Source organism: Melanaphis sacchari, unplaced genomic scaffold (genome assembly GCF_002803265.2).
Source record: "Melanaphis sacchari strain LSU unplaced genomic scaffold, SCAv2.0 Contig31_pilon_pilon, whole genome shotgun sequence".
Lineage (NCBI taxonomy): Eukaryota > Metazoa > Arthropoda > Insecta > Hemiptera > Aphididae > Melanaphis > Melanaphis sacchari.
Window position 1 is genome coordinate 4422595 of NW_020271193.1, and position 18819 is coordinate 4441413.

Consider the following 18819-nt stretch of genomic DNA (forward strand, 5'->3'; position numbering starts at 1 on the left):
AATATTATTAATTTTACTATAAGTAAATATTTTATTTTGTTAATGTTATAATATTAGCATAACACATCAGTTTCCTGTTTTTTTTTTTTTATGAATTATCAAGGGTTTTAATTTTAAGTATTTTATAATTAATATTTCTGATAAAATGCACCTTATTTTTGTAAAAATAATTACTACTATGGAATTATTATTTTAATTTTATTTTGGTATTTAAATTTATTTTATTTTACTTATTTTTAATTTAGATTACTGATTTAGTTATGATGATATTCTTATAAAAATTAGGTGTATGGAATGGATTGAATTAAATAATTAATATATAATTAATGTGTTTTATATATTTTAATACATTGTTTTGGATATATTTATTATATCAAGTCCTTATTAATTCAATTATTTCAATTGTTGCAACAGTTTTAAATAGCACTGCTTTTAACCGTGATAAACGAGTGTATTTTAACCATTAATATAATGTAATATGACAACTAACAAATTCCTGTTACATATGATTAATTATTTTGATTGTGGGTGTATATTATTGCTGAACACCAAATTAGATCAATCCATACCCTGGTCGAAACAAACATTACAATCCATTTAACTCTGATTATGGTAGAAGTTACAATTTAAAAATCACTATTTTTCTAATATCTAGTCAATAGTTTTATAAGCTATTCCAGAAGAATAACCAAAACTAGTCTATGATAATAACATTTTTTGTTTGCAAAAGTTAAAAGTTTTTATTCTAAAAATCTAAAACACTAATTTAAATACATATAACTTCCTAAACCTATACCTATAATTTTTATTTATTAATTTATTATTAATTAACTGCAAGGAGTAAAGGTTCAGTAATTTCTTAAATACTTAAGTTAAAATTATTAATACAAAAACTTAATATAACTTAAACAACTAGGTAATTAAATACATACAATTTTAATTTATTATCATATTTTATTTATTGTTACAGTAAATACTAAATGTATAATGTAAACAATCTTATCCTTTTATTTTAAAACCCATGAATGTTAATAGACTATTGTATGTGAATTATATTCATAATAAATATACGCATAAGGATTCCTCTTTATTAATATAGAGTTACCTAAAATTAAAAAGAATTATTAATAGGCACCTAGCTAATAATTTGACGAATTCTAATATTACGACTTATCGACAATTTCTCTGGACTATTAAGTTAAGTAACTGTGTAACTCTTGAAAACCATGAGATATTTTTTTTAGGGGTGCTATTGCATTGAGTCGATTACTGATAGGTTTGTGATCATATTTTTAAACTGTAGAGATAATGAAAAAATAGCTGATTACTTCAAATCGAGCGTAGCCGAATTGATCCGAAATCCAGATTCCCTAAAATAATGCTCAGTACTAGTATATAATATATATATATATATGTATTAATTTTACAATGTATTTTTTCAGTTTTCTGTCTCGTCACTTTTTGGGACAGTAAAAATATTTCAATCTTGAAAAATGGGAGTTTCTGATAGGAAATTGTATTTAAATGATATTTAGAGTATCTAAAATAAATTATAATCGGGGAAAATAAAAAAATTTAAAAAAAAAAACAGTAATTTTTAGGCGTATCTAATTTTTGAAAAAAAAATTTTGGTATAACTTGAAAACAAATAACCGTAAATACTAGAATATTTTACCTGTTTATATTATCATTTTAAAAATTTTTAAAATATTTTGACTGTTTAAGTTATTCATAGACATGATAAATTTTCAATTTTTTTTAGTTTTTTTTCTGTTAATGACAATTAAAACTTATTTACTGACTCGAAATTTTTGAAAATGTAGGTATTATAGGATCTTAATAAATTAATCTTACATCTATACAAAAATATTAAAAATATATAGGCACAATTTTGTTTTATATGCATTTGAGATTTAGAATTTTGACGAAATCCTAAACTATTTTATAGTTAAAAATTCATAAAAATGTTTATTTTTATACCTTAGTTTTAAAAGTTTGATACAGACTTCCTCATAAGTAGTTTATAGTGATCCTATAAAATCTAAAAATAGCATACAAATTAAATTATTTTTAAAGACATTTAAAATTGAAATTTGGAAGAAATTACTTATTTATACGATAAATAACAATGTTAATTATTTTATTGTACTTAGTTTACAAATATATTGTTATGAATTATACTACATTGACATTTTTAATTAATTTTAAGATGTTCACATAAATAATGATATCATTATGACCGTATCCATACCGCCCGGTCGGTGTCCGAAGTTTTTATGTTGTATAACATACATTACACATTTGTCTTCTCAGTAAGGCCCAATACTCATATAATATGTATATGAAATTAAATTAAATTAGATGAATTAAAATCTTACGAACTTAGAGTTACTTAGTTTATACCCGAACTTAGTTTTCAACAAAATATTAAATAGTAAATTGTTGCATTTTAGTTTTAAAGGTTAAAGTTTATTTGATTTTTTGAATCAACGAACAATTATTAAAAGATGCAAGAGAGTACGTAATGTTGTAAGATTTATATCACTCTATTAAAAATATATAGACAGTACACACAAAGATTCTATTTGGTAAGGAATCGATCAAGATCAAAACTCAAGAGCTATAGATAATAATTTTAAAAGGGACTAGAAAATGGTTTATAAAAACAAAGTGCTTAGTACTCTACTTAATACTTAGATACTATAACTTACTATAGAACTATACTTAGAACTATCTAAATACTATTTATGGCTTATACTAGAGATAGATGGGACATCTATGACTATCGTCTATCTGATTAGAGAATAATTTTTTAGGTAAGTACTCGTCACGAGGAAATTTTTAGATTAAATTTTATTATTTTATACCAATCAGCTGTCCATCGTACACACATTGCAAATTGTCTCACAACAAGAAACCTTCGCCCCATTCAAACAGAAACCAAATAAAATTCATAAAACATCTCCAAAAGCTCCGTTAAACAAGGTTCAAGAATAGCTTACGCTTAACCTTGAACTAAATCCTATGCCGAAGCCGTACTACTGATAACTTTCGCCTAGAAATCGTCTTAACTTTGATATCGCAATTTATTTCTAATTTAAATTTTTTAATTGGTCCAATAATTTCCCTTTTACATAAACATTTTTCTCTTTAGTTAATATTTCACTTATTATCCAATTATTACTCATTATATTATATTAATATATTTTGTTATCGTATGAATAATCTTATATTTTTATTTTATACTTGTCATCATGTAAGATATATATAACTATATAAGTATTACTATGTACCTAATATTATCCACCTATATTTTTATTTTACATAATTGTCGAGCTGTAATAGTTTAGTACTGAAAACCATAAATAAATATAAAAAAAAAATTTTAATATGCTTGGATTAGGTACTTAATTAATCTGTTCTACTTAAAAGAATTTTTTAGTCACAATTATATTATTTACATAATCCAAAAATCTGAACGTATAAAAAATTCATTTTTATGAAAACAATTTTATTTTAACACTTTTTCATTTTACCATGGTACAAAACTAGCTATTGAATTAGAAAAATTTTTTTTACGTAAATCCACGACTTCAGAGTTTCTGGACGATCAATATCAATAATCATCAACATTCATACAGACTGATGATCCGTCTCCGCTCAGAATCATTTGTTCATGAACAATAAATCGTCATTGAATTAAAATTTAACACATCTATTATAGTAAGATATCTATATTGTATAGCAGAGCCGTATCAACGTGCTTGCCTATCTTTTTTGTATTATATATGTTACGGTAAATGATGTTAAATGGAAATTAACGTTATTCACCGGTTATTAACGTTATTTACCAAATATACAGGTAATTATCGTTATAAACTGGATAATCACGTTAATGACCAAATACACAGGTAATTGATGTTATAAATCAGATAAGCGCATGAATCTCAAATACTACAATTTGAAAAATTATGTAAGTACCCAGATATTTTTAAAAATAGAATAAATGCATTATTATTTTTTATTTATTTTTACAAGTTTTACTCCCATGACATTTAATATAACATAATTTTTCAGCCCCAAGGTAGGCACAATGTTTATTATTATTACAACTAGTCTTGCAATGACAACGCTGGTACCTTCGAGGGCTCGCAACCGAATTATTACTAGCTATTTCCCTCAGTGTCAACTGTCTACCATCTGCTAATTTTATCACATTGTCCATGTCTAATAGATTTTATTTGCAAACAGCTATTTTTGGCATGTGAAATAATATTTAAGAAAACTATATTCCGTACTTATAAAATAATAAAACAAATTTTAATATTAATAGTATATTTTTTCATTAAGAATTAACTTACAGAGTTTGTATAAATCATGTTCAACTTGAGTGACAACTGATAGTATATTTTGCATAGAACCACGAGCTCTATCAACGTTTGGTATAAATACACATACAGTTAAGCCTATTTCAAGCTGAGGAAACTTTTCTTTAGAAAATTTCATCATTTCCTCTCCTTGTTTTTTTAAATTTTTTTTTGAATTTTTACATGCAATACAAATATTTTCTTGACAATCATCAAAAAAATATTTAAAATAATTTTCAAATATTTATATTTTAGTTTTATTTTTGTTATATTTAAAATTCGGAAATTTATCGTTAAATAATTAAAAAATATTTAAGTACCAAGTTCTGAATTTTTTTCTGCGATTTCTATGATTTAATTTCCGATTTTGTCTTCTTTGATGATTGGTTATTTGGTTATTTTTTTAAATCTTCCGCAATAACCTCTTTTATTTTATAATCAGATCAAAATTTCCCAAATCATACGGTTATTAACGTTATTCACTAGAAAATAACGATAATTCCCACATTCGTAGGTAAATAACGTTAATAACCGGCGAATAACGTTAATTTCTGATATAACATCATTTACTGTAACATATATATATATTTATATCGAAATAATAATGATATTGCATTATAACTATAGGATTATAATCTTTAGAGTTGTTTTTTCCGTAGGTTTTCATGTTTTATTATTTTCAATTTAATAATATATATATATATATATATATTTTTTTACAGTAAGTACAAATGATGAAAATATGTTAAAGAAATAAGATTAAATAAATTAGATAAATTTAGCTACATTTTAGAGACTGAAGACTATTGAGAGAAGAAGCCGTCCAGTTATGGAACTTCGTAACTTGCCGAAATGACAAGGTTAATTAATTTACAATAGGTCACGACACAAAGTTCGTCTTATGCACCTCCTGAGGCCACCAGGAATAGTGGAGTCGCGAGCCGGGCAATTTTGAAATTATGAGGTAGCAATGGTTGTGGAGAATGAATAAGGTAGTTCATTTATAGAATAATATGTCATGGTAACGTATTGTGCTGTTGGGAAAAAGAGATCTTTGTGGAGAGTATATATCATCACTCGAGACATAGTATGGGGCTTTAGTTATTTGCATTTTTTTTTCGTTTTTCTCGATTATTTTGATAAATAGGTACTTGAAATCTTAACGTACCGATTACATTAAATTTGTAATCAGTAATCACTCTTTAACTTAAAAATCTAATCATTTTTATTTTGCCTTAAAAGATGACGACTGGCACAAAAAAAAAATATTAATAATAAACACACATCAATATAAAATCAAAACATTTATTGCTCCGCTCAGAATCTAAAGTATACAATTCCTACTACAACTCCGAAAAATGGTCATAGTATTATGCAATATAATATTGGGAATTTGAATCGATGATATCCACAAATCTATTCTTCAAAATACCAGTAGAAAGTGATGTAGGGAAAAGTATTATGAAATTTACGTTTCAAAGGTAGGTATGTATAATTTTTCATTAGGCAAATAGGTCGATACGGTAGATACCTATCTATAATATTTATGCATAATTCCCTTTTTTTCCACACGATTTCGTGACACAATTTAATAAAAATTTCAAATCATCAATAATTGAATGATCGATTATAATTAATAATAAATGCTAAGCTCATTTATCTTTATTGCTTAGTTCAAAAATTACATAGACAATAATAAAATACTGTTGAAATACACTGATTATTAATAAATTATTGTTAACGTGCGGTGTACGTACATGTATTTATTAAAAATAACAAAGAACTGAAGTGTTATAATAGTACTTACGAACTGTGAATGTTAGGGTTAATCACATAACAATTATCGTTGGAGAATCGTTTTAATTGTAAAATTAACATGTAAAAAGATAAATACCTATGTAATATATTATAATATACGACGATCGAAACTAAAATCCCGATTAAATAAATAACGATTAGCATAATTCAATCAATTAAATTTTATTGAAATGAATTATCGTCTTACATCATATTATCGCTGGACAGTAAGTCATTTCGGTAGGTACATAGTATTCATTGTTTCATTTGACGTTGATCTCTAACGGTTGATTGACGCACAACAATCCGTGTAACATCATTATTTGCAACACACATACATATTACTACGCACGAATTCCTACCGAGAACAAAAATGAAGACGTCTTTAATAATTGTATCGATCGCGCTGTTCGCGGTTTTTACTATTCCAGGTGAATATAAATATTTTTTATTTTTTGCAAATGAGACGACATGACGTACCTAACTTGTTCCCATGTATAGGTACATACAGATACGAAATAACTATTTTGTATTTTTACACATTTAGAGGACTAATGTTAAACACGTATAGGTAACAATGAGGACGTTCACTGCTGTCGTTATGTTTATTAATCGTACAATTGAAAAATTGTATTAGGCTCAGGCGTATAGGCATTTATACATAGGTATATATATTTATTTATATATTATATCAAGTAATTTAATTTACTATCCATACGGCATTCATTGATATATGTTTAAACTTTTACGTTTTGGAAATTGAGCGTACTTACCATCACTACGGTGTGTAAAAAGTACGTGCAAGAATATTTTCAATAACATTATAGCGGTATAGAATATAATATTATTATATTATTAAGTATCTATATTTAAGTGTTTTTGTGTTTTTAGCAAATGGATTAAAATATTATCTGTTTATGTAGGTACAAAGCGAGTAAATCGTTACATTTATAATAAATCAATGTTTAAATCAATTTTGAATTACTGACAGTTTCTCCAATCAGGGATATTTTCAGTGCATTTAATGGAAACTACGTCTTAATTACATTTTTTGTATTCTTCTTTCATTGAAATTGGTTGTTGATAGGTACCTCGTAACTAGTACCTATGCATTGACATTAAGACCTCGTTATTCTTACTTTAATCATGATTGACATGATTATTACTTTATTAGCAACATTGCAAGTCTCAATCAAATATTTAAATTCATCCCGAAAATCGTCTACCGAAAGCACGAGGTAAAAATTGTTTGTAGGCGGGTATCATAATAGTTGTGCACTGCATTCTTTCTTAATATTGATTCTTAAATTGTATCCATAAAACTATCTAAAATTGGCTATTTTTTTAAAGATACCTTCAAAACATTTACAATTTACCTATTTAATAAAATTGTATTACTATTTTTTTTTCTTTTTATTTAGGTAAGTAGGTATTAGAAAAAAATACCTTTAATTTAGGAAAACAATTATTTTCATTATTCATAGTTTATTTTTTAAGGTTTTGTTTGAGACTCGTGGTGAATTATAATATGTAATTAACTAATTAATATAAATAAGTAATTATGGTAAAATTAAGACCGCAGACGCATCAACGTGTCTATATGTGTGTACATCCCCTAAACCTCTATACGCGTACGGCGTACATATTACATGTCTATCGTCGTATTAGTATAATAATTTGTATTTATAAACAATTTCAGAAATAACCTGTAGCGAAAACAGATGCGCTGATTTCGGAGATAGATGTTTGGCAAACAGTGACTGTTGTTCTGACAATTGCCGTTTTACAGGCAATCCACACACCAGTTTTTGTTTGGAGAGTAAAAACATAACACAACATCCTAGAAGTATTAATTTAGAAATATCATTAATACAACACAACGGAAATAAAATTAACTGTTTTAATAATATTCGTTTTATTTTTTTTTCATGACATAAAGTTGAAAAGGGATTCTGTTTTTACAACAGTTCGCTCAACAAAAACGAATCCAATAATGCATTCGTTATGTATGGGATTAACGCAGCTCACTCTTTATTGCTACCTTACACACAAGTCGAATTAAGTTACGGGAACAAGACCATAGATGTTACAATAAATGGCTTTGAAAAAAAGAGTAATGAAACCCTTTTGGAGATATCCAGAGAAGCGGCATTACAGTTAGGTATTGAAAAAAATGGGGAATTTCCTTGTTCTATAAAAGTAAATGTGCCCGAACCTAATTATTCTTCCTTAAAAAAAATAATTGGGATAACTTCATCATTTTTTGTAGTCGTATTGGTCATAATGTATATTTTGTAAAAATGTAGATACCAACTGAATACGATAGAGTTTACACATTTATCTCGTAAAATAAATGTTTCTATCATATTATTGTTATATTGACCTTTATTTTTAAATATCCAATTGATTTAAACTATTAAAACTGTTTATAATAAGTCTATTATTAAAAGTTATTTCCACATTCTGCTACTGTAACTCTTTTCACGTGTTTATCGTACAGGATTAAATTGGAAAATGAATGTAGTGTATTTTATTTGCGAAACATTACACAACTTGACCGCGGAAATCACTTCGTAAATATTATATTCACAGCCAATAGAATACAATGTATAATATACATTAAAATAGCAATTGAAAATTCGTGTTCAATAATAATTCAATCATGCAATATAATACCTATTGAGTTATGGTGTATAAATGTAATGAATTTAGGTTATTAATCGTTGTATAGGGCCATTATAATAGGTACATATGTATATGGGCTATATGTATAATTATAATAGACTTATTTTAATACTATGGAGTTTAAACAAATAGAAAGTATATGGAGATATTTTTCCACACAAGTCATTAAAATATTAAACTGTTGACGTTTTTAATTCAAACGTAATTTGAATAGTTCTTCATAGTTCAATTATCTATGGGTATCATATTATTCACTTTAAATATACCTACTATTATTTATAATCAATGTCATTAATATAAAAATAGAATATTTATATCTAGTTTTAAAATAATTATCTTTTAATACTTTTACTTTTATTTTAATTCGCATAATTTTAAGTTTAATCAGCGTAACTAGGGGGGAGGGACTAAGTCCTCGGTATCTAAGTTTTAAATCAAGTCATTGGAAAAAAAAAACTTTGCCACAGGTTCAATGCGTTTAATAATTATGTATAATAATATATATATATATTAGATTTATGGTTAGAAGTACATTTTGATCAATGATTATTTTAGTTTTTGTAAAAATAGTTTTAACGATTCACGTCGATATTATAAAATAGTATTAGACATAAGTTATTTTGCTTTTATCATCATTTTATCAGTAAATAATAATATGCTGGGACGTTTGGCAAAGGGAATTTCAGTCATACACCGCCCCCTCCCCCCAAATGAAATCTTAAATACGCCAATGATTTGATGGATAACATTGAATTAAATCCTGGCTACTTATGTATTTGAATTGAAATCTGTTAAACTTCGCACGACGTCAACGGCTTAGTGGCATAAATACGTTCAAAATCACCAAAGATGTTTTGAATACTTTGTGAATCGTAAACACTCAATTTATTACGAGTGTGAAATCATGGAATGTATATGTGGATCAAAAACTAAAAACAATTTTAATTATTAAAAGGCTTATAAATTTCTATTTCAAAAAATGTTAAATAACGATGAGGTTCAATGGGGGACTTGTTCTAAAAAGTCTTATACTATCTAGTGTTTTTTTTTTTAATTATCTTTTGATCTATTTAATTATTTTATCATGATTAAATTTTTACTTATGTTATCTAAAAAAATTTAAACGAACACAATTGTGAAAAATGCGACGAAAGAACTTACTAGACAAAAAATTAATAACTGTGTTAAAAGGAAAGTTGTGTTTTTTTTTTTTTTATCAGTTATTATAAACGCTGTAAACTAAAACACACAATTTTTTGAAAGATTACTCAGCTAAATTTTACGTGGTGTCTCTTGGATAACTATTATAGGCTGAAGAGACAAACAGCCAAAAAATATTAGTCGGGTTCAATTTTTATAACCCAAAAGTATTCATAAAACTCAATTCAATTTTACTGCATTTGATATGTACTATTGTACTAACTTTATAGGTACAGCAGAGTGACTTAACCTTCTTTCAAATAAATATATTTACAATCTACCTGTTGAATATAGTACAGTAAGTTAATTTGACAACAGGAATAAAATTGAAATAACACAAACAGACGTAAAAAAATATTCTTTAATATTACCATTGAGTATTTTAATATATATTCTCAATGATATTACCTACTCAAAAAATAAAATTTGTTGATATAATATAAAGAATTATATTCTTTTAATTTGCACTATACATTATTTTATTAGTAAACACTATTATTATACCAAAAAATAATAGCGTTTTAGGAAATATTGTTTCGTGTATATTTTGAAAACATTTCTTTTCTGAGAATTTCAATACTTATATAATATATACTATACCTATTTATGTTACTTTTTATGGCATTAATAAAAATGATAAAAAGAAACATATATAAATATTTTCTTAAAATGTAAAATATATTATATGTATAATATAAATGTTTTTTTTTTTTATATTTATTAAAAAAATAATTTGAACTTAACCGGCCGAAAGACGACAATTATAGTTTGATACTTGAATGCTACATGCAATATTTTTTCATTCAACTAGGTAGGTACCTAAATCTAAAAATCTTATATACGGGCTACGGCATTTATTACTGGCTGACATCGAATAAACAATAATTGTGCTTTATATTACTAGCCCCACTAAGTACTACATACTGTTCTTCGGTAAATTGATCTCTCATACATGTTATGGATAATCATGCAACAGTTAACAGATAAGTAATCCATATTATCCATAATAATACTAATAACTGATTGGTATTACTGATTTAGTTTGGGCGAATCTAAACGTGTGATTTGTTTGGTAATTTGCTATGGAAAATTCATTTTCAAGTATAATTATTTATTCAAAGTACATTTATATTTTTATAAAGACAATGTTATACTCGATTTTAATTGGTTAAAAAATAACTTATTTTTATTAGCTAATGGATAGCATTATTAGTGGTGTATTAGAGATTAATACCAAATATTGTCTAATTATTTAAAATCTGTTGAATTATGATTCTTGAACATTATAATAATGTGAAACAATAATGTATTACAATTACAATTACAATATACATTAGGTATAGTATTCTATCATTCCTATCACAATCGTCCTTCATAACTAATGCAACACCGAAACCAGAATCATTAATATTATATTTATAAAAATATTTTAATAATTCACTTTAACTTCTAATTTATTTAAGACTCAATACCTAGTTAATGTAATGATCTAAAATTGTATTTACTGTAAAAATATACTTTGTAATCTAAATCATATTGTAAGAAGTATAGTAATATTAGTAATACATGTAATTTAAAATCTATTGCAAATATTAAAATGCAAGTTGCATCTACAATTGTATAGAGTGTTTTTTTCTGAGTAGGTACCTATAATACGATACAAATAATAATAATAACAAATATTTGGAATTGCGTTATGAAAAATAAATTAATAAAAATATATTTAGGAATATAACATTATGTCCCACAAGTATAAAAACAAATGTAAGATACTTAAAATTATTAACAAAAAACATATTTATAAATAATTTCAACTTTGGATTTGGTATGTAGGTAGTAGGTACTTATACATAATTAAGAGGTATATTATATCAGATCGATTTCAAAGGCGGTTTCACAGGACACGAACCTTTCATAACGTTAGTAACGTAAATAAATCGCCCTAATTTTAACGCGAACATTCTCTCAAAATTAAATACCAGAAATCTTTCGAATCGTAATATAACCGGCTTAAATGATTACGGATAGTGTTTACAATTAATGACAAAATCAATATAAAAACTATTTCAACTAAAGTGTAATAACTATTAATTTATTACAACAACCATAATTATAAAATAATAAATTAATAACAGTTGGTTTATTATTTATCAATGTGTTTAATTTGTAATATTAATAGAAACATTCACATTACATGAAATATAATAATTCCAATGGATTTTAGAAGAGGATAAAAATCCACATTTGAAGTCACTAATTGCAAGTTACAATAAAAAAAAATAAAAATATTAATCATTTTTTATAATAACATAATAATATATAGATGTAAACATTTTATATGTATATTTATCAGTGATGTATACTCGTACATTTACAATAAAGTTAAGTAATAATAATATTCATTTTATATCAATTTTTTCAGTTTGTTCAAAATCAACTATAAAGCTTATTTTCTTATATGAAAATGAAAATATTAAGTAATGTCTATATTTTTCTTCCACATATTTTAACAATAATATTTCAAAATAAAATATTCAGTAAATATTTTCGTTAAACATAACTTGTAGTATAAAAAATAATAAAATAATTTTTATTTACTTGATATAGTAAAAATTACGAACTACGCAATTGAAACAACTGGAGATTTCTTCATTATTTGAAGTCTGATTAATGATAGTGTCAATGTGATGAATATATATTATCTCAATAATGCGTAAATTAAGTATAGTGATTGACATCAAATTAAACAACAAGCACAGAAACATAATTATAGTTTATTAGGTTTATTTTATGCTGCAGCCAAAGTTAGATATAGTAAATCGATTGAATTCTACTATTATTAGTCACATACTTAATGACTTGGTTTCCTTCAACTATTATTAGTGGGCATAATATATTACATATTTGTATTAAGTCTAAAATAAATAATTTAATCTATAATTAAAGAAACAATAATCATTATTCATCAACTTAAATAACACCTTGTAATTTCATAAATAAAAGCGGCTCAGTTATCGAATCTTGACCATATCTAAACTTTTTGAAATAATTGTGATAATAATGACTTACAAACAATACAAACTATTATATTCACTCAACGACACCAAATTTTTCTGTTCTATCAAACGTCCACCAATAAAGGTTGAGGTAATTACATCTATATTTTTAGTTGTCATCCAATCGTTTGAGAAAAAGGACTTTTAATGTTTAAAGTTATTTAAAGTTTAAATTAAAAAAAAAAAAAAACGGAAACTTGTTGTGGTATATATAATAGGTAAAATAAGTGTAAAATTTAACAATAAATAATTAATAGACTATGCTTCTGAAAATATGTTATCACTTATCACATATTAATAGCTAATTTAATATAACCTAACGAATACATTAATCGATTTGTTCAGAATTAAAAATCTAAATATTTTAATAACAAATATTAAGAAGTAAGATCAATGTATCTACTTCACCCTTGCTTGATCTAAGACATTGTATATCACAACTTTTAAATTTAAATGAAGGCTTGCATTTGAAAAAAAAATTTGTTATACGTTATTTACAATTAAAATGTTTTACAAATTTTGCGTTTATCGTTCTTCAGAATTAAAGCGTTATTCAACTTTTGCGTTTTTCGTTATTCAGAATTAAAGTTTTTATTATATTTTATAATTTATTAATTGAATAATTGAAATTATTTTTTTTTTTTAACGATATACTTACTATATATAACGTTTTGCGTTATGTTTTGTTTGATGATATATCATATATTTTGTTAATCGTTATGTTTTGTTTTGTATTTTTCAATTATTTATGTTTATCATTTTCCGTTATAATTACGTTTACAAATTTCAATCGTTTTTAGTCAAATATAACGTTGTAATAATAACGTTATTATAACATTTGCAAGTCCTGATTTAAATTGTTTAAGATTACATTGAATTATTATAACAAATTTTAAGTAAAATTAACCTTTTTAAAAGAAGCACAATATTATCAACTTCTCTAAACCTCTCAAACATCCTCGATTTAAACGAGAAAAATTTAACATTTACACTTATTATACCTCAATTTAATATTACTATAATATATTATAATTATATTTTTCTTACATTGGCAAATAGCGCTTATACACTTATGCTATCATTAGAATAATAATGATTATAAATTATTATTATTATTATTATTATTATTATTAGAAACAATTACCAATAGCTATACACATGTTACTATTGTCTATTTTTAATCAATGTTAACAAATTCATAATTTATCATTGAGCTTAGACAAAAAAAATTCTAAATGATTCTTAAAGTACATTTTCTGTAGGTATGTAAAAATTCTAACACTTTGAATTACTAATAGAAATTGTCAATTTTAGTTTTTAAGTGAATTTTTCCATAACTTGTGAGAAGTATGAAAAAATACTTATTATTATCTATTATTATATAGGTTATATTAAATTAATACACAAAATAAATTAACTATAGTCAATAACACTTTTGAAAACTGTTATTATTGTTTTAAAAACATTATTTAAAACTTAATTATCAAGATAGTACCAAGTTAATTAATTGTAATATAATGCATTTACTATATTGATGGTATATAAAATATATCATTTTTTTATTTTTTTTTTTAATTACAATGGATTTAAGCGTCTCATCTATACTCATAAATCGAAATAATATATAATATGATATTAGTGTAAATCAACAAAATTAGTAACGCTTATTGCTTATATATTTTCATGTTTGTTAACTATTCATTTTTTTAGATTAACTCTGAAACGGAGCGATCAATTTATTGATTTTATAATGATGTATTGTTTTTAGTGCTTGTATACATAATTGCACGATAAGCAGTTAAATAATTACTTCATTCTTCAACTTAAAGCGTGGTTTCACATAGAAAATTGGATTTACTTAGTGCTTTGAAGGATCAGAAGTAAAAAATTCTCAGTTCTCTGTAAAATAACTGGGGAAAACGAAAGAAAATTAAGGGAAAACAAAAGTTTTTACGTAAAATTTATAATTGATAAATAAATTTTAGTTTTTTGATGTAATTAAAATACAATCAAAGACATTTAAAATTTGACAACATTTTATTATTTAAAATTATACACAAAATAAAATATTCAAAATAGTTTGATTCTTTTTAAGCTATTTTAAATTAATTTTAATATAAATACTCGAGGATCAATGTCCTAAACAATTAAAATCTCTGATAGTTATTAATAATTGTATTATTATATGACATACTTTTTCGTATATTTCCAAATTAAGTATATCATTTAGTCATTAAAAATTTATAATAGAAAATTATAAAAATTTAATTAAAACGATTGAATTATTTGATTCATTACATTATTATGTATGATTTTTAATTGTAAGCTTATTGATTTCATCATATTTGTTGTTTAACTTTTTAGTTTCGTTATAATTGCGGTTGATTCTATCTAAGTGTAGACTTATTAATTTACATGAGTATTGATTGTAAAAATTAAAATCTAAATGTTCTGCTGTTATCTTGTAATCAGTTAGTTATATTTTTCCGTGGATTGTTAGTTATTCTACTTTTAGCTTTTGATTTTATTGTTACTGGTTTCATATATACACCATATATAGTAAAAATATATGAAGATTAACGATTGCTAAATAATACTTTTATAGTTCCATGTTAAAAATTACACAAAGAAATACGAGTACATAAATTGATTGTAAAGAGGAATTTTAAAAATAGCAATAAACCTTTCTTCAAAACTATTATAATTTAAACACTAAAACGCTTTATACAAATATATAATTTAACAATAAATATGTAGCAGTAGTCTTTTTGTGATACTACACAGAACATAGCAACTATAGCGTAGTATGGAATTCTAATAGTGATCGACAGACGGTTAGATACAGTCACTTATCGGTCTGTTCAATATTCCAACTTTAAATTGACCAACTGTCCAGCTGGCAGCTATATTTATCGTTAGTTTAAGTCTACATACATTTTACTAACAGTTTAACTTTAATATATACTTCTAAACATTTCAGACTTTTGCTCAACTTCACAATAAAACTATATCAAACTCGAAGTTTATTACAATTTACAATTAAGAAAATAGACAGTCAACTTCAGTTGTTTTGTAGTACGTTGGTATAATGTTATCCAAACAAAGTTGAAAAATATGATTCATGAAAATATAAATTTAGAAAGTTGTACTTTATAGACTAGGACCTATCCCTAATATAAATATTTTCAAAATCGTATTAATATCTATCGGCCAAGTGGTATAAGAATACATCATAATATTGTTATCTATGTAAATAAAAATTAAACGCTAATTTTTGAGAACGGCTGAAATGAGTTGACTCATTCTTTTTTTTTAATATTTTGAATAGCTCGGAGTTAGTTAACAAAAAGAAAAATTGGAAAAATTTTGAAATAACTGAAAATGATTTCTATGGAATTACCTTTGTAATACTATTATAATAGAATGTATCGGTTGTTAGAAAAATCATACAAAAATCTTAACATGAGAAAAATAGTTGTATACAGATTTGACAGGTCTTTTTTTGTATTTTATAGTAACTTAATAATAATAATAATAATAATAATTTTTTATTAACGCAATGAATTCTACTTATCTAAAAATATTCTGTGAGGTGTAGTGATTATAGAGTACTCGTATATGGGGAATGTAACGATTACTAGGGGACACCTAAATAGTGTAACATAAAAATTATAAATTTGAATCTACATATATTATTATACTATGTACCTAGGTACATCCTGAATCAAAAAATATTCTCGTTAATTTTAAATGGTTTATTATTCTCTTTCTTTCCAATTATATTTTCTAGTGTTAAAGAAATTCAGGAATAAAATTTCATCAAAAAAATTTAGACTTTTTAAGCGATTTATAGATAATTTAAATTTTCGGGTTTTAGTTGTTTTTTTTTATAAGTACCGAATAAAAGTTATTCACTGGATAGAAATGAATATAAATTTAATAAGTATAAAGCTCTTCATAAGATGTTCATTTATCAGTTAAAAAATATTAAACATTTATGTCCATAATATTTTTTTACATATTTTGATAAAATTTATAAAAAATTTATTATAAGGTACTTTATAAGTTTTATTATTAATAAACTTGAAATAACATGTAATATGTTGACACATTTTAAATATAATAGAGAAAAAAAAATAAGTTTATTTACTTTTACGTTTATTATATTATTATGAATTTTAGCTTTTAGGTTTATTTTATGATGTTACCTATGGATCTTTTTTTATTAATTTATATACACATCATGTAATATCATTAGAGATATAAGCTGATAAAATGTCTCCAATCATAATCATTTTTTGTATATCATTGAATTCAAATTTAACACGCCCATAATAGTGACCCACTCAACGCCTTATATAAAATAGAGCGTTAAACCCACTTGCTTTTTTTTTTTTTTTTTAACATACATTATAGAAACATAACTATTCAGAATGAAATAATTTTCGTTGATTTAATTCTTTGCTACCCTAATAAATTTTATTTAAAATGTTTTAAATTTAAATTTATCTTTGATTATTAAAATGTAACATCAATTACCAATCTAGGCACCAACAATAAGTCTCAAAATAGCTATCTTCATTATGTAGATCATGTTCATATCTTATCAATAGTTTAATATAGCTATTAATTATTAAACCTATATCTACAATGAAAATTCGAAATTCAAAAGTAGAATAGTTTGGGAAAACAATATTTTAACGAAAATCTTTTCATATGTCTTACATGTGTGAATTCTATCTGACGAAAATTACATAGAACTGCAGGTGTCCCTTGTTTATATTTTTAAATTATTTTTTGGATTTGAAGTTGTTGATTTTGTCGTGTACAGAAAAGAATGACCAACAGATTAATGCCATTTTAAAAGTATTGATAACTGTCAATTATTTTAATAGCTAGAAAACTTAGTACATGAGTAATTTAAATAAATTAATCCGAAACAAAGTAATTGTACGTTCTAATATTTATAACTTTGCGTATTATCTACAATTATGTAGATATTAAATATAATTAGAAATGTATTATGTTTCTTAAATCAATTATTATTTGTAACATTATGATAAATAATGTTTTGAAATATATTTTTATCACATAATATAGAGCCCACTATTAGTTCAGAATCTTAGCACTTGTTTATTCAATAAAGTATGCATGTGATGAACCTTAAATTATTATACCTCGTATTTTACTATTGTGTTTGCTTATCCATTATCCAATTTAAATTTTAAAATAGAGACTAGCTATAGAAAGCGTAATAAATATGATATTTATTGTACTTAAAAAATTTTAACATTGGCTAATACCTCACTTGGTCCTTGATTTGATCATTTGAACAAACACCAATTTTATCATTTTGTTTTTTAGAAAGACCAATTTGTCAACTGTTCTATTGGTAAAAACAAATGCAGAACCGTAGTTTGAATAATGAATAAGTATCTTTAACCTATTTAATTATCAATCATTTTTGCTTAATACGATTATTTTAGGAACTAATTTTGTTTTTTTCATCATATGAAATGATATTATACGATAAACAAATATTATAGTTCATTCAAATTTTTCAAAAAATTGAAAAAATTGGATTAAAATAATTTATATTTGTATTTAATTTTTTTTTTTTTTTTGTTTAATTATTTTACTAATAATTATTATGATATTATTGATATTTATTTATTTAAATAAGTGATAAGATATTAGATAAATAAATACTTAAT

At 24.2% G+C, this 18819-nt stretch overlaps 1 protein-coding gene across 1 annotated transcript; it reads left to right on the top strand.

The window, feature by feature from the left end:
• The first annotated feature begins 6411 nt into the window (after positions 1-6411).
• On the top strand, positions 6412-8540 carry LOC112596336. Its single transcript, XM_025341963.1, has 3 exons — positions 6412-6595; positions 7864-8010; positions 8104-8540. The coding sequence occupies exons 1-3, from the start codon at positions 6538-6540 to the stop codon at positions 8460-8462; spliced, it is 564 nt and encodes a 187-aa protein (XP_025197748.1). The 5' UTR covers positions 6412-6537; the 3' UTR covers positions 8463-8540.
• Positions 8541-18819: the final 10279 nt, after the last annotated feature.

Excerpts from the sequence above, each read along its gene's own strand:
- LOC112596336 (XM_025341963.1), top strand. The coding sequence starts at position 6,538 with ATGAAGACGTCTTTAATAATTGTATCGATCGCGCTGTTCGCGGTTTTT. Across the intron at positions 6,596-7,863 it reads CGCGGTTTTTACTATTCCAG|AAATAACCTGTAGCGAAAAC; the intron begins GTGAATATAAAT and ends AAACAATTTCAG. Across the intron at positions 8,011-8,103 it reads CATAACACAACATCCTAGAA|TTGAAAAGGGATTCTGTTTT; the intron begins GTATTAATTTAG and ends CATGACATAAAG.